At 39.6% G+C, this 27,815-nt stretch overlaps 1 protein-coding gene across 1 annotated transcript; it reads left to right on the forward strand.

Moving 5' to 3' along the window:
* The first annotated feature begins 13,034 nt into the window (after positions 1 to 13,034).
* znf706 (zinc finger protein 706) lies at positions 13,035 to 21,369 on the forward strand. Its single transcript, XM_061967012.2, has 3 exons — positions 13,035 to 13,139; positions 15,562 to 15,710; positions 20,558 to 21,369. Exons 2-3 carry the CDS (start codon positions 15,573 to 15,575, stop codon positions 20,651 to 20,653), a joined length of 234 nt encoding a protein of 77 aa, XP_061822996.1. The 5' UTR covers positions 13,035 to 13,139; positions 15,562 to 15,572; the 3' UTR covers positions 20,654 to 21,369.
* Positions 21,370 to 27,815: the final 6,446 nt, after the last annotated feature.

Consider the following 27,815-nt stretch of genomic DNA (forward strand, 5'->3'; position numbering starts at 1 on the left):
TGTCGCAACCCCCCCTCCTGTCCTGCCCCCTCCCTCTCCTCTTTTCCGCGCCAACTCCGCAGGTAAAAGCCGCGTTTGTGTGTGTTTTTTTTTTGTTTTTTTGTTTGTTTGTTTTTTACTCCCGTCCTATCATTCCGATCGCATGCACTTTTTCAACCACTTCAAGATGATTAATACGCACGCCGAGCAATGTGATGTTTGTATTTGGCGTTAAACGCTTGGATTGGAAACATTCTTTCACAGAAGGTGAGGTCACCGCTGATTGGCTCGCCACTGTGCAGACCTGCCTCCTGATTGGCTGGTGGCCCAGGCAAGGTAGTTAATAACCCCGCCCCTCTTTAAACTGCTCCTTGTGTGTATATGAGTGTGTGTTATCAGACCGAAGGCAGGGAGGAGGCCTGTCATTAGTTGACACAATGGCTTTGTCCCCCTTAATGAAGCCATTGTGCGAGGAGATCCCAATGTTTGGGATCTACCTCCATCTGCAAATAAAGTGCATGTTTGCTTCCTATACAATCCCAGCTCGCATCGTTGTCTTCTCATGTTGATGCCAATGTGACCCTGTTCTGTGGCAGCAATGCATCAGTACCTGTAAAATGTGCCGAAGATGCACATTTTTGTAACAAAAATTGCACTTCTATCAAGTAATCTGACATTTTGCACACAAGTAAGAACCATATGAAAAAAAATGCATATATGCCATATTCCAAATTGCACATTCTGGTAATTTTGCACACAAAATGGACTATATTTGGATTGTATCACCTGATAAAAAAATAAAGTAACAATAACAGTGAAGCTACGGTGGATTAAAAACTGTTGCAAAACAAATGAAATATTCTAGCCATTTTTGTACAAATGTATATAAATTAGTGCTGTCAAATCATAAATTTTTGATCAGAGACATCACACTTTTGAATTTGGATTAATCCTGATTAATCACAGGTTATTACGCGCTTATATTTGGCTATATTTGGACACAGATGCAATTTCATTGTCAGAATATCATCGAGGAATTTTATTTCGATGTTTTATTTTACCAAACAATTACACAAAGCGACTCGAAGGTCCTGAGTTCAATCCTGGGCTCAGGATCTTTCTGTGTGGAGTTTGCATGTTCTCCCCGTGACTGCGTGGGTTTCCTCCGGGTACTCCGGCTTCCTCCCACCGCCAAAAACATGCACCTGGGGATAGGTTGATTGGCAACACTAAATGGTCCCTAGTGTGTGAATGTCAGTGTGAATGTTGTCTGTCTGTCTGTGTTGGCCCTGTGATGATGTGGCGACTTGTCCAGGGTGTACACCGCCTTCCGCCCGAATGCAGCTAAGATAGGCTCCAGCACCCCCCGTGACCCCAAAATGGACAAGCGGTAGAAAATGGATGGATGGATGGACTCGGTAAAGAATTTGGGTATTAACTTTGACCCAACTCTCTCGTTTGAGTCACACATTAAGAGTGTTACTAAAACGGCCTTCTTTCATCTCCGTAATATCGTTAAAATGTGTTCCATTTTGTCCACCAGCGACGCTGAGATCATTATTCATGCGTTCGTTACATCTCGTCTCCATTACTGTAACATATTATTTTCGGGCCTCCCTGTGTCTATCATTAAAAGACTACAGTTGGCTGCTAGACTTTTGACAAGAACAAGAAAGTTTGATCATATTACGCCTATATACATATATCTATATATCTATATATATACCTATACTGGCTCACCTGCACTGGCTTCCTGTTCACTAAAGATGCGACTTTAAGGTTTTACTACTTACGTATAAAATACTGCACGGTCTAGCTCCATCCTCTCTTGCTGATTGTATTGTACCATATGTCCCAGCAAGAAATATGCATTCAAAGAACTCCGGCTTATTAGTGATTCCTAGAGCCCAAAAATAGTCTGCGGGCAATAGAGCGTTTTCTATTCGGGCTCCAGTACTCTGGAATGCCATACCGGTAACAGTTAGAGATGCTACCTCAGTAGAAGCATTTAAAGGGGAACATTATCACAATTTCAGAAGGGTTAAAACCATTAAAAATCAGTTCCCAGTGGCTTATTTTATTTTTCGAAGTTTTTTTCAAAATTTTACCCATCACGCAATATCCCTAAAAAAAGCTTCAAAGTGCCTTATTTTAAACATCGTTATATACACCCGTCCATTTTCCTGCGACGTCACATAGTGATGCCAACACAAACAAACATGGCGCATAGAACAGCAAGCTATAGCGACATTAACTCGGATTCAGACTCGGATTTCAGCGGCTTAAGCGATTCAACAGATTACGAATGTATTGAAACGGATGGTTGTAGTGTGGTGGCAGGTAGCGAAAATGAAATTGAAGAAGAAACTGAAGCTATTGAGCCATATCGGTTTGAACCGTATGCAAGCGAAACCGACAAAAATGACACGACAGCCAGCGACACGGGAGAAAGCGAGGACGAATTCGGCGATCGCCTTCTAACCAACGATTGGTATGTGTTTGTTTGGCATTAAAGGAAACTAACAACTATGAACTAGATTTACAGCATATGAAATACATTTGGCAACAACATGCACTTTGAGAGTGCAGACAGCCCAATTTTCATCAATTAATATATTCTGTAGACATACCCTCATCCGCTCTCTTTTCCTGAAAGCTGATCTGTCCAGTTTTGGAGTTGATGTCAGCAGGCCAGGGAAGCTAGGTTCGATATTCTTCTCTTGATCATCTTCGATGGCATAAGGGACGGTGTGAGCCAAGACATCCAGGGGGTTTAGCTCGCTCGTCTGCGGGAACCAACTGGCGCCATTGCTTGCCGTGCTACCGAGGTCCTTTGTCCCTGAATTGCTCACACACTCTGGCAGATTCAATGGGGGTCTGGCGGCAGATTTCTTTGACTTTATCGTTGGAAATGCATCTGCTTTGAGTGTCGCAGGATATCCACACATTCTTGCCATCTCTGTCGTAGCATAGCTTTCGTCGGTAAAGTGTGCGGAACAAACGTCCAATTTCTTGCCACTTTCGCATCTTTGGGCCACTGGTGCAACTTGAATCCGTCCCTGTTCGTGTTGTTACACCCTCCGACAACACACCGACGAGGCATTATGTCTCCAAGGTACGGAAAACAGTCGAAAAAACGGAAAATAACAAAGCTGATTTGACTCGGTGTTTGAGAAAATGGTGGATTGCTTCCCGATGTGACGTCACGTTGTGACGTCATCGCTCCGAAAGCAAATAATAGAAAGGCGTTTAATTCGCCAAAATTCACCCATTTAGAGTTCGGAAATCGGTTAAAAAAATATATGGTCTTTTTTCTGCAACATCAAGGTATATATTGACGCTTACATAGGTCTGGTGGTAATGTTCCCCTTTAAGTCCCATCTTAAAACTCATTTGTATACTCTAGCCATTAAATAGACCCGCCTTTTAGACCAGTTGATCTGCCGTCTCTTTTCTGCTCTGCCCCCCTCTCCTGCATTGAGAGGTTATTTGGTGACCACAAATGTTGCGCTAGCTGTTCAAAGTCGGGACCTGGTTTGGACCACTCATCTGTGCATCAGTTGGGGACGTCTCTGCGCTGCTGACCTGTCTCCACTCAAGATGATCTCCTGCTGGCCCCACTATGGACTGGACTCTCACACTATTAACTAGATCCACTTGACGTCCATTGCAACGGTCGCCCAGGGGGTTTCTCGTATCCCATTGGGTTGAGTTTTTTTCTTGCCCTGATGTCGTTGTGGCTCGTGCAGCCCTTTGTGATTAAGACACTTGGCTTGTGCAGACACTTGTGATTAAGGACTATATAAATACACTTTGATTGATTGATTATTTTCCAGCTCTGGCTTTTGGAGTTTTTGCTTGCCCGGATGTGGGTTCAGCTCAGGGGATGACATTGTGGTTTGTGAAGCCCTTTGAGGGACTTGTGATTAAAGGAGCTGTTTGCAACATTTACACAGATGCCTAGAGAACGCCAACTTTTTAATATATGTCATTCACAGTATACCCTCTTACGGCTTCTCCTACATAATGACGTAATTACGTACGTACGTAACACATGCACGCACATTAGCTTTAGGTTTTGTTAGCTAATAATAGCAATTTGGATAGCTAGCGTTAGCTGTCATTGAATGTTTATTCTATCACAACAACATGACTGTTAATTGTTTGTTGCTTCTCTTGGACTGCTTTTGTACTTGTCCATGCGCTCTCTGCGCGTACGTGTTGACAAGACCGTGTGAGTGACAGTCGTCAACACCAATCATTACATTCGGGCCGGTAAAATGTATTTCTTGCATACACTTTTAATTGTGAAAAATATAGACAATTGTCAAACAAATGTGCTACGGTAAACCATGGTAACATAAACTAACCGGTGGTGATCTTGTCAAATTGTTTGCTTTGAAAAAATGTTACTGTGAGAAAGTTACAAACAGCACCTTTAAGGGCTGTATAAAAAATGGTGATTGATTGACGGAATTATATATGTTCTCAAAACTTGGTAACAGTTTTATCTAAAGTCCCATCAGGATTTATTTTTTGAGTGAAATTTGCCAGCGAGCACACCAGTCAGAGTCTCCTCACTCATCTTTGCACTGACGTGTGAATTGATCTGATCACTGACAGTATAACACACACCTTCCAGGTAACCATAAGATTTAGGAACATGTACAGTCAAAATAAATCTGCGTTTGTACATGATTAATGCAATATTTTTTTGTTAATAATCACATGAATTACCTTATTTTTCACAGCACCAATATAAATATAAACCTACATGTAAATAATGACTATTATGGACAACATTGAACATACGCAATTTTAAATTGCCTGTACCGGTCAGATTTAGTGCAAATATAATGTTTAGATAACTTTAATTGCTCAAAAATATCAACCAATTTGAATTACATCACCTTATACAACAATGTAATTATTATAATTATTAAATAGACAAAAGTAAAGTTTTATGTGTATTTTATTTATATTTATTTTTTCCTTAGTGCCAGACAGTTTTTAAATAATATGTATTTTACATAGGATTATTGTCAACATGTTGTATTATTATTAACATTTAAGTTGATCTCTATGACAATTTTGAACTTGTGTTCTTTATTTTCTTTTGCTTGGTGTTATTTTTGCTCCAGCGCTCTTGTTTTCTCCTTTCCACTTCCTGTGTGTTTTCATTTCCTGCCATTCCTCTTGCCTGAGCGTCTGATTGGCAATCGGGACACACCTGTCCGTGGTTGTCAATCAGGATGCTTTACACCAGCCCTGTTCTTTTGAACTTTAATTGTTAAGCGGCTATGCTTCTGAAGTGTTTACTTTTTGTGCACTCCCTAGTTGCACTAGTTTTTGTTTTTGTGCTGTGCTAATACATTTGTTTTTTACCTCCACGCCGCCTGTTGGTATTGTTATTAACAGTAAAAAGTTATACAATATGTTAAAAAATCTGTAAAAACAAACATTTTTAATTGAGAGTTTATTATACAAGTGCCAACATTTTTTATAAAAAATTATGTCATGTCAGATATTGTTAATAAATAATAGGTAGCTTATATAGTGTATGTTTATTTGCACAATGCATTATTATTATTATTACATTATGTTAAATAAGCTAAATAACTTAAATAAGCTGTAAAACTACTATTTTTAATTGAAAGTTTAATATACAAGCGCAAACATGTTTCATTAAAATTATGTCAGGCCATTAGTAGATATAGGTAGCTTATATACTGTAGGTTTATTTGCACAATTTACTATTGTTATTGCATTATGTCAAATAAGCTTTAAAATAACTATTTTTAATTGAAAGTTTATCGTTAAAAGTGCAAAAAAATGTTTATTAAAATTATGTCAGATAATTAGTAAATAGAAGGTAGCTTATATAGGTTTATTTGCACAATTTAGTATTCTTATTAACAGTGTAGTTAGACATTATGTTAAATAGGCTGTAAAAACTACTATTTTTAATTAAAAGTTTATTAAACAAGCGCAAACATATCTTATTAAAATGATGTCAAATAATTAGTAGATAATAGGTAGCTAGGTTTATTTGCACAATTTAGTATTGTTATTAACAGTGAAGTTATACATTATGTTGAATAAGCTGTAAAAACTAAAATTGTAATCACAATTTCATTATACGAATACAAGCATTCTTTATTCAAAGTGATGTCACAAAATAAGTAGATAATAGGTAGCTTACATAGGTTTGTTTGCCAAATTTAGTATAAATTATACGCATTATGTTAAATAACCTGTAAAAACGTTTATTTTTGACATTTTACCAGGGAAGACCCAGGACACGTTGGGAAGACTATGTCTCCCGGCTGGCCTGGGAACGCCTCTGGATCCCCTGGGAGGAGCTGGACAAAATGGCTCGGGAGAGGGAAGTCTGGGCTTCCCTGCTTAGGCTGCTGCCCCCGCGACCCGACCTCGGATAAGCGGAGGAAGATGGTTGGATGGATGGGATTTTATTCAATGATATTATTTGGAGTTAACTTTTTGCACACAAAATTGACAATTTTTTTATTATTTATGTATAAATATATGTATTTATTAATGTTAGTAATTTTTTGTTGAAAATATAAAAGGATATTAATTTAGGACTATTATTATTGTTGCAGATATTGCCTTGTGTTTAATGGTCATTCAAAATCAATAGAGCGCTTGCGAGGACAGGTAGCCAATAGAATAAATTGACCACTGACTGCTATCTTTGTACTTAAAATTCCATATGTCACAGTGCTGGTGTTTTTTGCAAAAAAAAACACAAAAAACTCTTAGGATAGTACAATGCTTGCAACGACAAAGTTGTTTGCAAAAAAATTTGCATGTGAAAGCCTCTGGGTGATCGTTTATGGAAATCTTTTTAAGTTGCTTCAGTTTAACCGTCAGCGATGTCATCGTCAGTGTGTGCGTGTGTGTGTGTGTGTGTGTGTGTGTGTGTGTGTGTGTGTGTGTGTGTGTGTGTGTGTGTGTGTGTGTGTGTGTGTGTGTGTGTGTGTGTGTTCCTACTAGCCTGCTTTGCCTCATTTAGTTTCCACAGCACCTGGGCCTTTTTGTTGTGTTGTGTTGTGTTTGTGTGTATGTGTGTGTGTGCTAGATAAATACAGGTAGAGTCATTTTCCTTCATACAGGGAGGAAGGCATGAAAATGTTAATATTATAGACAGATAAATCAATGAACAGATTCCAAGTTTTGTGTGTTTATTGACAGCTTTTGAGCGTTTCCCAGCAGGAATGCGCGCCGTGTGACAGTTGAAATGTTGCGAAGGCGGCTTACCGTACGGGAAGCAGGCATGGGCACGACGAGACGTCAGCTGCCAAGAGATGCAGAATTCCCATGTGTCTGTGTGAGGGAGAAAAAAAACCTACATACCAGACGTTTTTTTTTTTTTTTTTTTCCCCAGGAGGAGAGAAACCGCTTGTTGAGACTTGGTCCGGGTTTTGGACTCCAGGAACTCCAGACGAGTGCAGACATGGTAGGATGGGACGACTTGTCCTTCAAATGGACAGAGCAAGTTTTGCAGCGGCGCCGCTAGGGATTTTGGGCCCCATGAAAAGAATCTTTACAGGGCCCCCAACACAGTGTCATTATTTTTTCTGTATTATAATTTCATCATCATTAGGGGCCTCTCTGGGCCCCCCTCCATCATGGGCCCCTAGAATCCGTCTCCTTTACCCCCCCTTTTCGGCGCCCCTGAAGTTTTGTGATACTGAACAATTTATAGGTTTTGTTTTCTTCCTGTAGATAGTTATTCATTGGTCCACTCATTCACTCACTGGAGCCTATCCTAACTGAAGGGGAAGCTGGAACCTATCCCAGCCAACTTAAAGTGAGATGCGGGGCACACCCTGCACTGGTCACCTGTCAATCACAAGCGGACGCATCAAGACAGTCGTAACATTCACGCCTTTGCCAAAGTAGGCTTCAAAGGAGCTAATGTACAGTCGTGGTCAAAAGTTTACATACACTTGTAAAGAACATAATGTCATGGCTGTGTTGAGTTTACAATCATTTTTACAACTCTTATTTTTTTGTGATAGCGTGATTGGAGCACATACTTGTTGGTCACAAAAAACATTCATGAAGTTTGGTTCTTTTATGAATTTATTATGGGTCTATTGAAAATGTGACCAAATCTGCTGGGTCAAAAGTATACATACGGCAATGTTAATATTTAGTTACATGTCCCTTGGCAAGTTTCACTGCAATAAGGCGCTTTTGGTAGCCATCCACAAGCTTCTGGCAAGCTTCTGGTTGAATTTTTGACCACTCCTCTTGACAAAATTGGTGCAGTTCAGCTAAAGTTGTTGGTTTTCTGACATGGACTTGTTTCTTCAGCATTGTCCACACGTTTAAGTCAGGACTTTGGGAAGGCCATTCTAAAACCTTAATTCTAGCCTGATTTAGCCATTCCTTTACCACTTTTGACATGTGTTTGGGGTCATTGTCTTGTTGGAACACCCAACTGCGCCCAAGACCCAACCTCCGGGCTGATGATTTTAGGTTGTCCTGAAGAATTCGGAGGTAATCCTCCTTTTCCATTGTCCCATTTACTCTCTGTAAAGCACCAGTTTCATTGGCAGCAAAACAGGCACATAGCATAATACTACCACCATCATGCTTGACGGTAGGCCTGGTGTTCCTGGGATTAAAGGCCTCACCTTTTCTCCTCCAAACATATTGCTGGGTACTGTGGCCAAACAGTTCAATTGTTGTTTCATCTGACATCACATTGTCAAAGATAAGACCTTCTGGAGGAAAGTTCTGTGGTCAGATGAAACAAAAATTTCAAATCAAACATGGTTGAAAATGGACATCACATGTATGTTTTTGCCAACACAAAAGTCAGTTTAGGGTCTTCACCGAACCTAATATACTTTATGTACATAAGGGACACCAATACATATGTCACGGTCTGGATTGGGTGTTGTTGGTCTCGACCCCAGAATGCAGAAACAACAGGCAAAGTCCAGGTAAAATGTATTTGATAACAAAAATAAATAGTGTAGCACGGAAGCAAACAAAGTCAATGATCCAGCCCAGTCCAGAGTGAAAAGCATCCTGATTTCCAATCAGGGACAGGTACGGGAGCTAGTGCTCAGACAAGGGAAGTGGTAGAGGCAAACAGGAAATGTAAAACAAAAATAAGAGCGCTGGAGAGGAAATAAATACAGAAACTGAGGAAACTAATAATGAAGTTCAAACTGTCATGTGAGATCATGACAGTTTGAAAAAATGATTTCCATAATAAAGGGACGGCGTGGCGAAGTTGGTAAAGTGGCCGTGCCAGCAATCAGAGGGTTGCTGGTTACTGGGGTTCAATCCTCACCTTCTACCATCCTAGTCACATCCATTGTGTCCTTGGGCAAGACACTTCACCCTTGCTCCTGATGGCTGCTGGTTAGCGCCTTGCATGGCAGCTCCCGCCATCAGTGTGTGAATGTGTGTGTGAATGTGGAAATACTGTCAAAGCGCTTTGAGTACCTTGAAGGTAGAAAAGCGCTATACAAGTATAACCCATTTATTTATTATTTATTTATAATTTGCAACAATTATGGAACGTTATCCCCAGTGCACCTAACCTGGGGATGAACCTAACACACTGTATGCGAAACTCTGTGTATATTTAGTCCATGGCGGGGGAAACGAACACATTTACTTGAATACAAACGGAAAGAGTCCGTCGGCCATGACGCGTCCTGTGGAAATCAGGGGTCACTGCACTTTTGGGCACCTGCTTATAGCTTTGTTGCAACATTAACTAGTCTGGCTGAGTCTGCCTGAGTGCTGCTTTTCTCAGCCGATTGTTTGAGCCGCTGCATCAACTGCAACTGGGCGTGACATCATGTGTAACAAAGGTATCAAAATAGGGCATCGTTTGATTTGACATTAATTAATACCCGCTAGTTAGAGATGGGTACCGTTCATATTTGAACCAATACGGTAACAAGTCAATTCCCGGTACCTGTGAATCGATACCTATACTCAACTGTACCAATTTTCAGAAATGTTGTGCGTGTTAATAAATATTAATTGTTTTTGATATTTTTTTTTGTTTTTTTGTTTTAATATCGAAAAATTAGCTGTCCAGTTCTGCTATCTTGTTTTATTAGCATATAATTTTCAAGTATGACTGAGCATTTCATGGAAGCTGCTTTTATACCCCATCATGGCACCCACCTGTTCCCAATTAGCCTGTTCACCTGTGGGATGTTCCAAATAAGTGTTTGATGAGCATTCCTCAACTTTCTCAGTCTTTTTTGCCTCTTGTGCCAGCTTTTTGAAACATGTTGCAGGCATCAAATTCCAGATGAGCTACTATTTGCAAAAAATAACAAAGTTCACCAGTTCGAACGTTCAGTATCTTGTCTTTGCAGTCTATTCAATTGAATATAGGTTGAAAAGGATTTGCAAATCATTGTATTCTGTTTTTATTTACGTTTTACACAATGTGCCAACTTCACTGGTTTTGGGTTTTGTACATGTATCCTCTCAGTTGATTATCAGGTTTATCCACACACAGATTTAGTGGCTATCCGTCATAAATATGTATACTTTCTTGTAGGGATGTCCGATAATGGCTTTTTGCCGATATCCGATATTCCGATATTGTCCAACTCTTTAATTACCGATACCGATGTCAACCGATATATGCAGTCATGGAATTAACACATTATTATGCCTAATTTGGACAACCAGGTATGCTGAAGATAAGGTACTTTAAAAAAATAAAAATAAAATAAAATAAGATAAATAAATTAAAAACATTTTCTTGAATAAAAAAGAGAGTAAAACAATATAAAAACAGTTACATAGAAACTAGTAATTAATGAAAATTAGTAAAGTTAACTGTTAAAGGTTAGTACTATTAATGTACCAGCAGCACGCACATTCATGTGTGCTTACGGACTGTATCCTTTGCAGACTGTATTGATATATATTGATATATAATGTAGGAACCAGAATATTAATAACAGAAAGAAATAACCCTTTTGCGTGAATGAGTGTGAATGAGGGAGGGAGGTTTTTTGGGTCGGTGCACTAATTGTAAGTGTATCTTGTGTTTTTTATGTTGATTTAATTAAAAAATAAAAAATACAAAAATAAAAAAACGTTACCGATAATAAAAAAAAACGATACCGATAATTTCCGATATTACATTTTATCGCATTTATCATCTCTACTTTCTTGTGTTAAAATGGCCATTTTGTGAATGTAGTTTTTATTGGACCCAGCAGTGGATTGCCAACATTTGGCTTTTTTTCCCACTTGACAGCTGAAATGAGGCCAGATTGGATAGACTAAGAACACGTGCAAGCACCCATCAATATAATACAGTGCATAATGTACTTATGCAGTCAACTTTCATGGTCATAGTGACTAATTTAAACCAGGTGCCCCAGAAATACCCTCCCAGTCACATGACCAGAGGTAGCAGCAGCAGCACCAGCATGCGGTTGTGTTGTGACTGCGTTGTCAGAGCTTGTTTGCGGACCGACTGGTCTGGCAACATTGTGGTCTGTCACTGCACGGCGGTGGACGCGGACTGTGGCAAAACCAGTCGGTTTGGAGGGAAGGGAAACCTAGGAAAGCGAGGGGTGGGATCAAATAGAGGGAAGTGACAGAGGAGGAAGGTGAGAGGCAGCTTCCTCTTGCTTCAACAAGAGGTCATGGCAGCTGTGTTCAGGCCCATTTTGGGAATCCTAGCACTTTTCATGTCAGTAAAAAAAACAATGCCAGGTAAAACCCTCAAGCATCAGGAAGATAATATTCTCCCCTGCTATCCAATAGCTGACACCTGGAAGATGTGCTTTCACACAAAAGCCCCCCTTAGGCACTACAAAACCAAACCCCACCTAAGCGAGCAAGTCCCTGCACAACAACAACCTGCAGGCGCTGCAGGGCGTGGGTTTGCATTAGGGGGGCGACTTGAGCAATGCATTTTTCTTCTTCTGAAAGAAAGAATAATCGCATCCTCTTCTCTCTGGAGAGATGTTACCACCGCCACCCTGCCTCCTCTCACACTTCTCCCATTCACAAAAGGCTTGTCTCCTTTTCTTATGATGGGGGCAGAAAAAAAGACAGGAAGGGGATGAGGACATACTTTTCTCACAACGATAGGGTTTCTCCATGACACGATTACTTACTTTGTTAGCCCATGAAAGCTATATTAGGTATAATCACATTTTTAGTAACTAACAGGGATGTGAAACAACTCCCAGTTTTGTGGCAACTATTACGCAACATTTTCCAATTTAGAATTATTTTATCCCTGTATTATATCTTTATAGTGTGACCTCTCTCTCGTTGTCCCCCAAGCCCAAACAGCTTTGTTGTTTTATGACAAGAGCAATTAAGTTCTACATTCTGTTCACAGGCACTTCCATACACCAGTTGGCCCTCTAGCGATAGCTGGAGAAATTACACTGGTATTAATAATAACAATTACTGTATATTTTTTACCACCATTATTTAGAGAAAAAAATACATAAAAATTATAAAACACTGTTTGCAAGGGGTTTTTATAGTGATTTACAATCAAACATTTTTCAACGTTGGTTGATTGACAACACTAAATTGGCCCTAGTGTGTGAACGTGAGTGTGAATGTTGTCTGTCTATCTGTGTTGGCCCTGTGATGAGGTGGTGACTTGTCCAGGGTGTACAACGCCTACCGCCCGAATGCAGCTGAGATAGGCTCCAGCACCCCCTGCAACCCCCAACGGGACACGCGGTAGAAATTAATGGATGGATGGATGGTATTTTAAGTATTTAACTGGGTAAATATGTACTGGCCTCTTTTTGCCGCTTGGGGGCAACGTTGCCAACTTCATTCGATTCATATGGCTACTTAAGGTTTGCTCGGAAATTCATGTGTAAACATAAAGCACAAAGTTCTAGCAATATTTTAAATATATTAGTCAGAAAAATACTTTATTTGAAATATTATTTTTTAAAGACAGCTGATGCTGCTCACGAATAAATACTTTCTTTCACTTTCACACACAATTAATGTGTACTAAAATACAGACGTGCTTCTCTTCACGACAGTCTTTAAACCTAACAGTGACGTCAACGGTGAGATTGTAGCAGCTGTTACGTTTTTTGGAGCTTCGTGGAAACTACACGTTTTTTTATTGTCGTTACGTTTAGGAGGTAAGTTGTCTTTTTGACATTGCATTACGTTACAATATACGGTGGCGTGCTCTGTAGGCTAAAAACATGAAGTTTTAATCTCAATAGGCACATCAGAGGGTTAGCTAACATTGACTGCTAGCATTAAAGGCTAATCCACGCTACTACAGATGTTCACCTGCTGCATTATTGTTGTTTAATGTCAACATTGACTGAAGTCACATCTAACTAGTCAAAAGTTTGACGACTTGCTCTTGTTTAGATTTAACCGTGGTTTTGGATAACTTGTGGCTATCGACCGTCATTTGGTGTTAGCTCGGAGGAGTGTGGCTAAATGCTAAACAACATAGCATCTCACCAGCTAACTAGTTCGACTAGTTGTTTATCTACACAACACTTAAACGTCACGATTGTGACTAAACAGGACAACTAAACTACATACATTTGTCGTTGCAAGTATGTGTTCTTTATGCATCCCTGGCTAACAATTGTGGACTCTATAAAAGTCGCTAATTAAGTGAGTAAAAATAATTCGGCGAAGGTTAACGCGTGTTAAGATGAAACTAGTTATGTCGCCAACCCGTCTATGTCGAACAAGTAATCAAATTCCGATCCAACATGTTGTGATTATTCATTTTTAAAAGTGCCTGCTTGAGACTTTAAGGGGTAGTCATTTTACGAAAAATGAAAATGGTTTTGTAAATATTGACGTGTGTTGTACTGTTTTGTTAAAATGATTATGCACAATACTCACACAGCAACAATATATGTTAAAATAAAAATCTGAATCTTGGCTATGTCAACAACTGGATAAGCTTAAAGCAATCGGATTTGATAAAACCTAATGGAGCTGGATGCAATCTTACTTGGAGGAGAGGAAACAGGTGGTAGAGGTGAACGGCACCCTGTCCCCACCCCTATCAGTAAACTGTGGAGTCCCCCAAGGCAGTATATTAGGGCCTTTACTTTTCCTAATATACGTAAACGACATGTCATCATCATGCGACTAAATTGTTCCTGTTTGCGGATGACTCGGCCCTGCTGGTATCCGGCAAGGACAAATCACAGGTGGAAAAAATCCTCAGCGCCGAACTCTGCGGAATTTGCACCTGGCTCGCTGACAATAAGCTATCCATACGCTTAGGTAAAACGGAATCCATCCTATTTGGGTCCCAAATCAACCTTAAGAAAGTTAGTGTCTACACTATTAAAGTGGGTGACATTGTTATCACCAGGAAATATGAGGTCACCTACCTAGGCTCCATTATAGAGGCTAATCTTCCTGTGGTAAAATGGCAACCAAGGTAATCAAAAAGGTCAACCAACGAACAAGATTTCTCTACAGAATCACCTCTCTGGTCAAGAAAAGCACCATGAACATTCTAGCGGGAACTCTCATTCAACTCTTTTTCGATTACGCATGCACCTCTTGGTACCCCAGCACCTCCAAAACCCTCAAATCAAGACTCCAAACATCCCAGAACAAGCCAGTCAGATTACTTCTAGACCTCCACCCCAGATCACACCTCACTCCTACCCACTTCTCCAAAGTGGGCTGGCTCAGGGTGGAGGACAGAGTAAAACAACTTGCACTGACCCGTGTCTATAAAATTCGCTACACCTCTCTGATACCGAAGTACATGTCAAACTACTTCCAGAACGTAAATGATCGCCATAACCACATCAGGGGGAGCTCCACAAACCACGTCAAACCCAGATTCCGATCTAACAAAGGTCTTAACACATTCTCCTTCTATGCCACATCAATATGGAATGCACTCCCAACTGGTGTAAAAGAAAATGCATCTCTATCCTCCTCCAAAACCTCACTAAAAGAACACCTCCAGGCAGCTACAACCCTAGCCTAACACCCTCCCCCCACCACATCCCACCTCCCCGGATTGTAAATAATCAAATGTATATATTTGTTCTTATGCTTTCTGAGCTCACTATGGTCTCCGCTCGTTGTACATGTCCTACCAAGTGAGACCTACACTGTTACAATGTCCATTTCTCAGATTATATAATTGTTGATGATTGAAGTATGCTGATAGCAACCCAACCTAAACCCCCCTCCCCCCTCAACAACCCCCTCCACATCCCACCCCCCGGATTGCAAATAATGTACCGGTAAATAATTCAAAGTATATACTCTGATGATTAACTTGTGTGATGACTGTATTATGCTGATAGTATATATTTGTACCATGAATTGATTAACGTGGACCCTGACTTAAACAAGTTGAAAAACTTATTTAGGTGTTACTATTTAGTGGTCAATTGTACGGAATATGTACTGTACTGTGCAATCTACTAATGAAAGTTTCAATCAATCAATCAATCAATGCCTACAGTATGTTGGCGTCAGTCAGCCATGCAACAAGCAGGTTCCACTGTCCATTTAAAAATATCACGACCCTGCCCTGGTACTTCTTTGTCCCAGACTCGTCCAGCATGGCCCGTGGACACCAGAAAATCCAGTCGCAGCAGAAGAACGCCAAGAAGCAGGCTGAGATTAAGAAGAAGGGCAAGGGTCATGATCAGAAGACGGCGGCCAAGGCGGCGCTCGTCTTCACCTGCGATGTGTGCAAGGTGAGCTCTCTAAAGCAGGATCCACACATGGAGACACACACGAGGCCAATCCAATTTGTTTTTGTTCCCATTTTCCCCTTCCGACGAAAGACCGCCAACGGGGTGATGCTGTGAATTTTGGTATTCATCCAATACTAAGTAAATACAGGGCTAATATCGCCAAAACTGATCGCCACACTCTTTGACTTGAAATCTCATTATCATTAAATCGTTTAGTGAATTTGCCCTGTAGTTTGTTGATTATGAGATCACAGGAAACAAATGTACATTTATTACAACTAAGTACAACAATTTAAAACAATATAATAGTATATAAATGATCCCTTTTCAGTAATACTACACACTGTCTTTTGAATAAAGGCACTATTGCAAAATAACAAAAAAATAACAATGCAACAAAATATTAATTTTAAAATGTAAACAAAATCACTGAATTAACTAACATGACACACAGATATTTATGAAAAATAACGCTGTTTGCTCTGACAGACTAGAAGAGACTGACTGCAGTCGCATGAACTTTGAGGAAAATCGAGTAATTTGACGTATAAAAGAGAAACTATGACACCTGTTTTGATCCCACCACGCTTGTATCAATCTTTTGTATCGATACGCCCACTCCTTTAAATCACGTTTGTGTGGGGTCTGTGTCAAATAAGACATCTCCTAAGGTATAGAACATCTTTGTGTGTACCAGTCTTGAGCAAGAACCACATTTTAGCACACTGTCCTATTTCTGCACTCAGAATGTTTCTAAGCACCTTGTTCTTGTAACACAGGATGCTTAGCAAAGTCAATTTATTAAACAAAACCACCTGCAGAATGTAATGCAAATTGTGCAACAAAGACTTTGCCAGCCGAAGCACTTAATGATAACGTTGGCAAGCGGTGTCGCCAGCCCACATGAGACTGAAAACCGCAGTTGGGCACAAGATAAGCAAACATATGACTGACAAATGTTTTTAAGCGATTGAAAGTGCTTCAGAAAGTCTTGAATATAAAATACGATCGCTGTGGAACCTCCACATGATGGGACAACTTTGACAAGCAAGACTTTTTGCTCTGTGTCATAAGAAAGGTGCAACATTATGTTATGTTTTAAGTCCTTGTTTAACGACAAATCATGAAGTTAACTTATGTGTCTTTCTTCCACTTTTGTAGATGGAAACGGGCGCGACCGTGTTCGCTTGTAAAAAGCGACCAGGCAACTAAAAAAAAACAATGTAGCGTCCTCCTTGTAGTGTGTACTGATGTTAAAGACAATATACTCTTCATTACACTATATCGATGATTAAATGCTTTATAATTCCTTGAGAGTTTCGCAGCGGCACACGCACGTCCGTGTGCTTTATATAGACACTTAACAAACAAAATGGTTTCCTTGGCTTGTTAGTGCGTGCTGATTTTAGAAATAATGTACACTTCACTGCACAAGTAATACATTACCATGTTGCTGAACATGTTATAATTCTATGAGTGTTGGGTTTCAGCAGCACAGGTGCGCATTCAATCTTTAATAATGTTTCCAGGATTCTGTGTACGTGCAGGCTGGTTTTAAAGATAATGTACATGTCATTGTATGTCTAGTATATCAAAATAAACATAATAGGAGGTGTAATGCCACCAAGTCAGCTATTGCTGATTTTTTCATGCTTCTGATTGGACAAAATGTGCATGACAGCAGGTGTATGCATTTGAGTGTAGACATAGACAGTTTTGAAACTCCACTTGTGTGGATGGAGATTGTTTTAACCCCAAATATGTGTTTTTGAAACTCCAAGTTTTTGTGGACATGGCCTTACAGAGCACTTAAAATGCCTAGTTTTCTACGGTGGCAGGTAGAGTGGTATTCTCATCAGGATTTTATACTGCCAAGTCCAATACCAATCTACACGGTGTACAAATACAGTTAGCAGTAATTGGTGGCAGTAGCCGCGTCTGTCAACAGGAGATACATTTTTAGTGATCAGCATTGAAAAGGCATAGATTGGCATTTGGCAATTACCTACATTTCCACATAAATTGTAGTGGCATCTTTTTCTCGGTGTGGGGCCATCTTTTTTTAACGCAAGCTACGTAACGTCGACGTATTCACAAGTGCTGTCAAGCGATTAAAAAAATGAGAAATTAATTAGGATTTGTAATTATTCAATCTCTCTTTTAATCTCACCTAAAAAGCTGAAGTAGCCCGCAACAAAAAGTAGCTTTATAAAGTAACTTATTGTATTTAACAGACTTGAACAGATGCAGTCTGTTTTATTTACTAAAATAATGTGATGTATTTGCATTAAGGATGTAACAATAAATGTAGGGCTGGGCCGATAAAAAGATATAAATATATCGCAATAGTCTTGTAATCGTAACAATATAAAATGCGTTTGATAAAACTTTTGATAAATATATATTTTTTGGGTCGAAAAAGTATAAAGCTTGGTTGGTTGCCTGACCAAAGCCACTCGCGGTCTAGTAAGCCAGCCAAACAGGAAGTGTACGTGAAATGGAAGGGACACCCTAAACAGCCAATCGCGTAACAGTATCAACCATCAATTATGGTTGCACAATCTTGCTGTAAATTTCTGTACAGGGTGAAATAAATTAAAAATGAGTGCTGCAGAGAGCGAAAAATTTGTGGATAAAACAGAAAAAGTCACCTCCTCAGTATGGTAGTTATTTGGATTTTTTTCTAACGGATCATCGTCCTTCACCGCGCTCATCTTTTCTTATCAACACACGTCCATTCCCTATTTGGATGTACGGAAACATGTAGGAACTAAAGTGCAGGACTGTGTAACTAGAATAAATACAATATAACAAAGGAGCTATTTTAGAAAATAATAATTTGGTCTAATAATATTTGAATAATAATTACTGCTTAATGTTACTTAATGGCACTAAACATGCAAATACTTGTTCTTCTCAGGTTTCTCTAAGTTTACATGTTCACACTTTGCACCATGTTGTTACACTTTATTAGGCATTTCTTACATATCCCTTATTTTGTTACCTTAAGAGGTTATTGTTAAGTCCATCCATCCATCCATCTTCCGCTTATCCGAGGTCGGGTCGAGGGGGCAGCAGCCTAAGCAGGGAAGCCCAGACTTTCCTCTCCCCAGCCACTTCGTCCAGCTCTTCGCGGGAAATCCCGAGGCGTTCCCAGGCCAGCCGGGAGACATAGTCTTCCCAACGTGTCCTGGGTCTTCCCCGTGGCCTCCTACCGGTTGGACATGCCCAAAACACCTCCCTAAGGAGGCGTTCGGGTAGCATCCTGACCAGATGCCCGAACCACCTCATCTGACTCCTCTCGATATAGAGGAGCAGCGGCTTTACTTTGAGCTCCCCCCGGATGGCAGAGCTTCTCACCCTATCTCTAAGGGAGAGCCCCGCCACCCGGCGGATGAAATTCATTTCGGCCGCTTGTACCCGTGATCTTGTCCTTTCGGTCATAACCCAAAGCTCATGACCATAGGTGAGGATGGGAACGTAGATCGACCGGTAAATTGAGAGATTTGTTTTCCGGCTCAGCTCCTTCTTCACCACAACGGATAGATACAGCGTCCACATTACTGAAGACGTCGCACCGATCCGCCTGTCGATCTCACGATCCACTCTTCCCTCACTCGTGAACAAGACTCCAAGGTACTTGAACTCCTCCACTTGGGGCAGGGTCTCCTCCCCAACCCGGAGATGGCACTCCACCCTTTTCCGGGCGAGAACCATGGACTCGGACTTGAAGGTGCAGATTCTCATCCCAGTCGCTTCACACTCGGCTGCGAACCGATCCAGTGAGAGCTGAAGATCCTGGCCAGACGAAACCATCAGGACCACATCATCTGCAAAAAGCAGAGACCTAATTCTGCAGCCACCAAACCGGATCCCCTCAACGACTTGACTGCGCCTAGAAATTCTGTCCATAAAAGTTATGAACAGAATCGGTGACAAAGGGCAGCCTTGGCGGAGTCCAACCCTCACTGGAAACGTGTTCGACTTACTGCCGGCAATGCGGACCAAGCTCTGACACTGATCGTACAGTTATTAAGTGTTAATTGTAATTTTAGAATTTTGTTTACATTGATTGTTTTCCATGCTTGTATTGATATTTCATTTACTTTCTGCCTGTATAGGTTATAATCAGAGGAAGGTTGCATTTGAATTAAAAATGTTAACATGTATTATATTTTTCTCTTGGTCATAGGTCATAAAAAGTATCAATAATTATCGATATCGACCAATATAAAAAATATATATATATATTGTGATAGTTTTCAGCCATATCGCCCAGCCCTAGATAAACCTCACGAAGGTTAGTATTACAGTTTTTTTTAAATGATCGAAAAACCTTGACTGATAACTGCACTTCGATAAACTCACGTACTGACTGGTGCTAGCTTAAATGTTAACAGGAAAACAAAAGACATTAACATATTTCCCCTTTAAGAAACAACATACCCCAATCCAAGTTTATACAAACACATTCCTGTCTGAGCAACTAAGCTATTTGATTGTGCACATCAAACCTACAAGCTGTGCTCTCTTAGGATAGAGTGATCGTTCTTTACTCGGAGGATTACGAGACCGAGGTGATTTTTCAAGGACCGCTGAAGAGATTAGGACGTCACAACGTCCACCAGAAATAACAATAGATTTTATTTGTCACACACTTTTAATTTTAAATAACATCCCTAATCGCAATTAACTTGATAATTTACATCATCGTTGAAGAATCGCACCACACCTATATAAATGTAAAGTCTTTCCTTAGCGTTTCCAATATTGTTGCTCAATTCTGATAAATTATTACAAAGCCTCTAATTACATTAATTCAAATGTGGCTGTGGTTCTCTTTTCAGTCCCAGATGCCTGACCCTAAAACCTTCAAGCAGCATTTCGAGAGCAAGCACCCGAAATCCCCTCTTCCCCCTGAGCTGGAGGGAGTGGAGGCATGAGGAACCTCTCTCACCTCCTCTTCTCCCACACCTAAATAGCTTCCTCACGGTCCTCTACCAGCTCTGCACTCGTCTTGGTCCCGTCGCATCGTAGTCCCATCGCCAACATGAAGAAGTCGTCTTTATGGTTTGCTTTCACTCATTGAGTCCTGCTACTTTGTTTGTGTGCGTGTGATTGAGCCAAAAGGTCTGTGTTTAATTCCTTGCATGCGTGTGTGTCAGCACGCGTGTGTGAGATCCATGAACAATCCCAGCGATCCGTCACTGCTCTGATGTGTTGTGCACATTAATAATGTTGATTATATAATTCTGAGCCAGCTGTTTGTTTAATTAGGTGATTTTTAACAAATTTTTTGTTTTTGTTTTTTTTAACGCTACTTCTCACCTGGGCTGGGAGAGGGCTGGGGGGGTTTGGCAGGCACATACATTTGTATTCCTAGTTGTAATCAGGGCGATAATTGTGGACATGTATCTGTTGTATGACATTTGACTGTGTGAGGGCTCGCAATCTTTACAGTCCACACATGTTTGTTAACACTGTATTCCATTTTTTTATCCAGTTAATCTTCATGTTGGCTCATCTAAAAACGTGCCGGCCAGGCTGCTACTTAATGAAAGAAAAAATGCAAGATTAACAATTTGCAGCAAGTGTCAGGAACTGGAAAGTATGCTCACTGATGTATTATAGAGTTTTATTAAATTTTACTTTGTGGTAAGTCTGCTTCTTGTCCTTGACTTGGTTCCCATATATTCTCAACAATGGGATATTCAGATTTAGTGGCCTCAGCTGTCCATCATAAATATGTAAAGAATAATGACCTTATGTGTTAAAATGGGTGTTTTTGTATTGTCCCTGCTGTAAAGTAACCATTAAGCCTTTTCTTCACTCTGAAATACGCAATTGTCCATATAATATATTGCTTAAGAGGGAGCTGCAATTGTTTGGGGGAATTTTGCCTTTTGTTCAGTCATTATGAGACAAGAAGACAAAAGTTTTTTTTAATCCTAAAAAATAGTGTTTTTGTCTCTCATAATGATTGTGAATGAGAGGCAAAATTCCAGAAATAAGTGCAGTTCCCCTTTAATAATCTATCCATTTAATCGACCAATGGTACACTTATTAGTACTGTTGTAAAATAAAAGGCAAATATACTAAAAAAAAAATACATCTGGTCCATCAACTGATGTCCAATACTGTCACAGTAATCGATCAATATGTCCTTAAGAATGGATTTATTGTGCGGAATTGCTTGATCATGTCTTGAGTCAAAATAGAATGCACTGCTCGCTTCAACCAGTAGAGGCGCTGTTAAATCATTAAAGAACTACATGAATAAATGTGGACGAAATTAATATAAATAATAAAGACAATGATTCAATTCCAGTGCATTTTTATTAAAACAAATTTAATTTCAATGTTTTTTTTAAATATTTAATTTAATAAGTAAAATAAACAGCTGATGAGCAGAAAATGCCTCAGGAAAGTGCAACATGTGCATGTCTAATGAACACCGTTTTTCCTGTCTGAAACCCTTCCTCTCACTTGTGTTCACATTTAAAGCAAGTTAATAATAAGCTTGTTTTTTTGTCTTAATAAAATATAGCTGGTTACTGCTGGATGGTTGGAAGTAGTCACCGCATGGTGCTTCAATTATCCTTTTATTCTTGCCAGGCAAAAACAAAACATTTGACTCATCGTTTCAAAAGGTGTCTCAACTGAAAATGGGGGATGCGGGGTGGGGGGAGTAAAATGAAATTAGCAGTCTTAATGAGGTGAAAGAATTAATGAATTCCCAGCAGCTGTAGGTCATCTATTTCCAGAATCTGCTGCAAAACTCCAACCTAATTTACGGTCCGTTTGGAATTAACTTAAAAGGTTTTAAGTCAGGCCAAGCAAGTTCACTCCAAACTTGGAGGAACTTGAAACCCCACCCAAACATGGACACACCCTGATGAAAACATTGTCTATAACATGTCCCAACCTTGTAAGCAATCACTTGCAGGTCCTTTTAATGGACACGTCTGTGTGCTTTATCCTAATCTAACACACACACACACACACTAATCTACACTTCCTATGTGTGTCTAATGCATCTACTTCACATGATCCTATCCTAATAGTGGTATAAACAATACAAAGAATGTGTTTTTATTGATAATCATTTAAATCCAATGGTTCTTACATAATCGAAAATAAAAAGCAATGATCTGTTCCAGAGTCAAGCTATTGCCATCAAGTCACATATTTACACCCTGCAAGTGTAAAAATAGGCTAACTCCTGTCGATTTTCCGATGCAAAGACACTCAACTCCAAACTTTAATAATGAAGGCTAAGACATAGAGGCACTTTATGCAGTCAATACAAGTACTACCAATGTTACACTACATATATAAGGTACTAGTGTGTGTTCATTGGAAAACAAATGTTAATTTAATATTTAACTCTGAGCTGATAATGATAACTGTGCTCTCCAGTGGTTATATCTTGTTGTACACTTCGGAGTCTCATTTGCAAGTAAATAACATTCATTAGGGCCTAAACAGCGGAGCAAGCCCCGCAAGGGCCCTATTAAGAGTGCTGTGTTTTTAATTCTATACAATTGGACGCATTTTTGAGGCCCTTTAACATGGCACGAAATGTCCCCACATTTTGCAGGGCGAAAATTCAATATTTTTCGGGTCCCGAAAATTACATTTCAAAATTGGCTCTTTAGTGCCGCCTTTAAAGTTACAAAAAATTAGCCCCACCTACTAGTTTCACATATCAACACGAATATCGCAGGAGATGTCTATCATGACGGGACGTACATAAAAGTCTCAGGAACCCATACCTAAAAACAAACAAGAAGTCGGCCACCTTGGTTTTCGTCTTCCAAAACAGGGGTCATACTGCAGTGGTGCCAATATCACCACCTTGTGGTGGAAAATTATAGGTCATAACTTCCTTCGACATGCCCCAATTTTCCTGAAATTTTTGATGATGGGTGGGGGTGTTGGATGGGAAGCAACTCCATAAGTACTGCGGCGCCTTTATCGCCCCCTTGTGGTGGAAAATTCTAACAGTAATAGCTTCCTTACACTTGCTCCGATCTTCCTGAAATTTTAGATGGTGAGTCAGGGTGTTGGGTGGGACGCAACTGCATGACTATTTTGGCGCCATTATCGCCGTCTTGTGGTGAAAAACTATAACAGTAATAACTTCCTTCCACATTCTCCGATCTTCCTGTAATTTTTGATGGTGGGTGGGAGTATTGGGTGGGACGCAACTACATTGCTGCAGTGGTGCCAACATTGTCCCCTAGTGGTGGAAAAATATAACAGTCATAACTTTCTCACAGATGCGCCAATCTTGCTGAAATTTTTAAGGGTGGGCCAGGGTGTAGGGTGGGACATGATCGCAAGCGTGAACCTTGTGGTGCAAAGGGGCGAGGGCCCATTCAACACTTCTCCTAGCTTTAATTTTAGTTTGTCCTTAGTGTGTTGCCATAGTCATGAAGTAGTCTTTGCAATTAAGTTAAGTTAAGTTAAAGTACCAATGATTGTCACACGCACACTAGGTGTGGTGAAATTTGTCCTCTGCATTGACCCATCCCTTGTTCACCCCCTGGGAGGTGAGGGGAGCAGTGGGCAGCAGCGGTGCCACGCCCGGGAATCATTTTTGGTGATTTAACCCCCAATTCCAACCCTTGATGCTGAGTGCCAATCAGGGAGGTAACGGGTCCTATTTTTATAGTCTTTGGTATGACTCGGCCGGGGTTTGAACTGACAACCTACCGATCTCAGGGCAGACACTCTAACCACTAGGCAATTAAGTTGAATGTACCAGTCTTGTATTTTGTTGAGACCTACCAAGTGTTTGTATTGTAAATAGTGTACTTATTACACACATGCTCTTTGATTGTAACTTTATTATAGTTTTAAATACCAAATTTAAAGGTGTTGAAATTGACATGTAAAACCGCCAAGGCTAATCAGTTGCATGTTTATGGCATATCCAATGTATATTAGTATTGAGCTAAAAGTGCAGCTTTACTGTACTTTTAAGTGCCTTTTTCCTGCTTTTGGGGGTATGGAAAATTGCAACATTAACTATTGGCGGTCTGGCTGAATCCGCTAATAAATACGTCTGTTTACTTGCCAGCTGTTTGAGTAGATGTCAAATTGTGCAGCCGGAAATGACATCACGGGCAACAAAGGTATCGAGATGTGGTACTTATTGATTTTATATGGATTGGTCCTTGGTAGTACCAACGGACTTCGGTTGGTACATATAAATGTGTAAAAAGAAGTTAACCACTGTTAATATTAGGACTTTCACTTTAATTGTCTTTCAAATGTGAATGTGATTTTTTTTAAACTTGTTCGACTTTTAACAAGTGTCATCTTCTCATTTGTTTTTACATTCTGACTTGTCATACACGTGTAAAAAGAAGTTAACCACCATAAAAAAAAAGAAGAAAAAAAAGAATAACAACTTAACTTTGATAGAAAAGACAACAACACAAGGTGTCGCAAAAAACCCTCTGTTGCTCAGTTTGTGGCATGACCTCATGCAACATAAATATTTCAGGGTTTTGTTGTGATTGTTTTTATACATACAAAAAATGTCTGACCCACTCATCCTGTTTTTCTTGTTAAGACACAAGTGCAAAAGCAATGTGATATCAGATAAGGTGTCAGATAGCTACCATGTTTGCTAAAAAGTGTGCTGTACTGTAGTCATGAAAAATAATGCCTAAGCATGAGCAGTGTGACCTCTAGGACATGTTTAAGCAGCTTATGCTTGTTTTTATGTGTTGGGGTCAAAGGTCAGATGAATGACATCACCGCATACCAGCCTAACTATGAAAGCATCCTTTCTGTGACATATTTAACTGCGCTCCTGTCACTTAGAAGAGCTTTCATTTGCATTTTTGTAGTAGTTGCTGAAGAACAGGAAAGTGCTCCTGTCAGATCAAAAATCCAAGCTCTCTTTTGTACAGTCGTCCCTCGCCCCATTGCGCTTCAAAGTGTGCGGCATCACTCTGTCACAGATTTTTTTAGGGGTACTTTCTAAAATGGTTTTAAGCATATTCTATGTATTTCTTTGCTTAAAATACTGTATTTTTCGGACTATAAGTCGCAGTTTTTTTCATAGTTTGGAGGGGGGTGCGACTTATACTCAGGAGCGACTTATGTGTGAAAATATTACCACATTACCGTAAAATATCAAATAATATTATTTAGCTCATTCACGTAAGGAGACTAGACGTATAAGATTTCATCGGATTTAGCGATTAGGAGTGACAGATGGTCACTCCTAATGTTCTATATGTTATAGTTATTTGAATGACTCTTACCATAATATGTTACGTTAACATACCAGGCACGTTCTCAGTTGGTTATTTATGCCTCATATAACGTACACTTATTCAGCCTGTTGTTCACTATTCTTTACCTATTTTAAATTGCCTTTCAAAAGTCTATTATTGGTGTTGGGTTTTATCAAATAAATTTCCCCCAAAAATGCGACTTATACTCCAGTGCGACTTATATATGTTTTTTTTCTTCTTTATTATGCATTTTCGGCCGGTGCGACTTATACTACGAAAAATACGGTAAGCATTTTTTAAGCATAAAAATGGCTAAACTAACTAACAATACCTATAGTACAATAGCAGGGTTGTAAGGTATATCGGTACTCATAAATTACTGCCCTACTAATGAAAAAAAACAAAAACAGGCGCTATACTGTCTTTGAAAAATAATGGTACTTTTATTTTCATGCCATCATTTTTTTTTCATGGCATAAAATGAGCCGAGGAGCATGTGAGTCAACACACACACAGGGAGCACTTACAAGTGGAAACAGTGTGGAGACCAAAGAGCAAGAATGGATGTATTTGAGCTTCGAAACTAACGATAAAGGTGAAGCTATAAACACTGAAGCGCCGCCCTGCAAGCGGTGTTGCGTTGGGCGATACAGACGATATAATTGATATACATTTTCTGACGATAGAGCTTTTAATACTAGTGTTATATCTTGATAATGCATGTTAATGCCTCGCAAATTTAACAGTGACAAGAGAACAAAAGCTTTATTAATGCACTGAGGGGTCCTCGCGAGCTAGCTAGCTAGCGGGTAACATCCCTCCACAGTGTTTTAGTTGTGGATGAGGAATAGATAAACATGCTATGCTACACACCGTAAGAGGATACAATAGCTAACCGCTAACAGCATGCTAACGCTCTTGAGTATAAACAAATGGGTTGATCTATACAAGTATTAACTGCAACAGTACCAACTAAGTACAAGAACTGTATAAAGTCAATACTACAATTACATCAATGTTTTTTTATTATCACAAATCTTTTGTCATTTAAAAAAAATATATATATAACCTCAGGAAATACGTCCCTGAAGACAGGAAGTCTTTAAGTATGACTAATGTATGCTTTGTAGTATCTCTGTTCTAAAATTGATCTTTGAGTGCAATAAGAAATGTATGTTTAATGTATCATAACATTTTCTATTCAAATAAAGCCAATACTGACATTGTTTGTGGTCCCCTTTATTTTGAAAGGTATCAAAGTGTTGCAATACATTTTGGTACCAAAATATTGGTATCGGGACAACACTATACAGTAGTATTGGCCACAATAAGAGAGCAAACCAATCACAGCCCACTGTTCAGTATCAGCGTCAGGCAGATACTATATTGAATAAAATGAGTGTAGCGGTGACAATATGGGTTATATTTCATGTCTAGAGGGCTCTCGTATAGTTAAAAATTGTATTTAGAAGCTAGTAAACAGGTTTTTATACTCAATCTATGGAAAGATTGGATTTTATAATGAATAACTCCTACACGCCCAAGTCCGGAACCTATTAACATTAAATGAGTGATTACCGTACTATGCTTTAAAAAGCACATTTTTGTATATTGTTTTAGTATGTACATTTGAAGTAGTCTGCAGTTGAATAAACACTGATGTTTACTAATGACCCCTAAACAAACAAGGTTTCCATAGCAACCTGTGAGTTAGCTGGCCAACAATGATTTACCTTACTTTAAATATGTCGACTTGCATGAAGGTGGGTGGAGTATTCAAGGAAATGAATGGTGGAAATATGCTATATCAAGTGCTTCAGCCTCGCCATTTTTTCCTGCTGCAGTTACC

The sequence above is a fragment of the Nerophis lumbriciformis genome, linkage group LG11 (genome assembly GCF_033978685.3).
Source record: "Nerophis lumbriciformis linkage group LG11, RoL_Nlum_v2.1, whole genome shotgun sequence".
In the NCBI taxonomy this organism is placed as follows: domain Eukaryota; kingdom Metazoa; phylum Chordata; class Actinopteri; order Syngnathiformes; family Syngnathidae; genus Nerophis; species Nerophis lumbriciformis.

Excerpts from the sequence above, each read along its gene's own strand:
- znf706 (XM_061967012.2), top strand. The coding sequence starts at position 15,573 with ATGGCCCGTGGACACCAGAAAATCCAGTCGCAGCAGAAGAACGCCAAG. Across the intron at positions 15,711-20,557 it reads TCACCTGCGATGTGTGCAAG|TCCCAGATGCCTGACCCTAA; the intron begins GTGAGCTCTCTA and ends TTCTCTTTTCAG.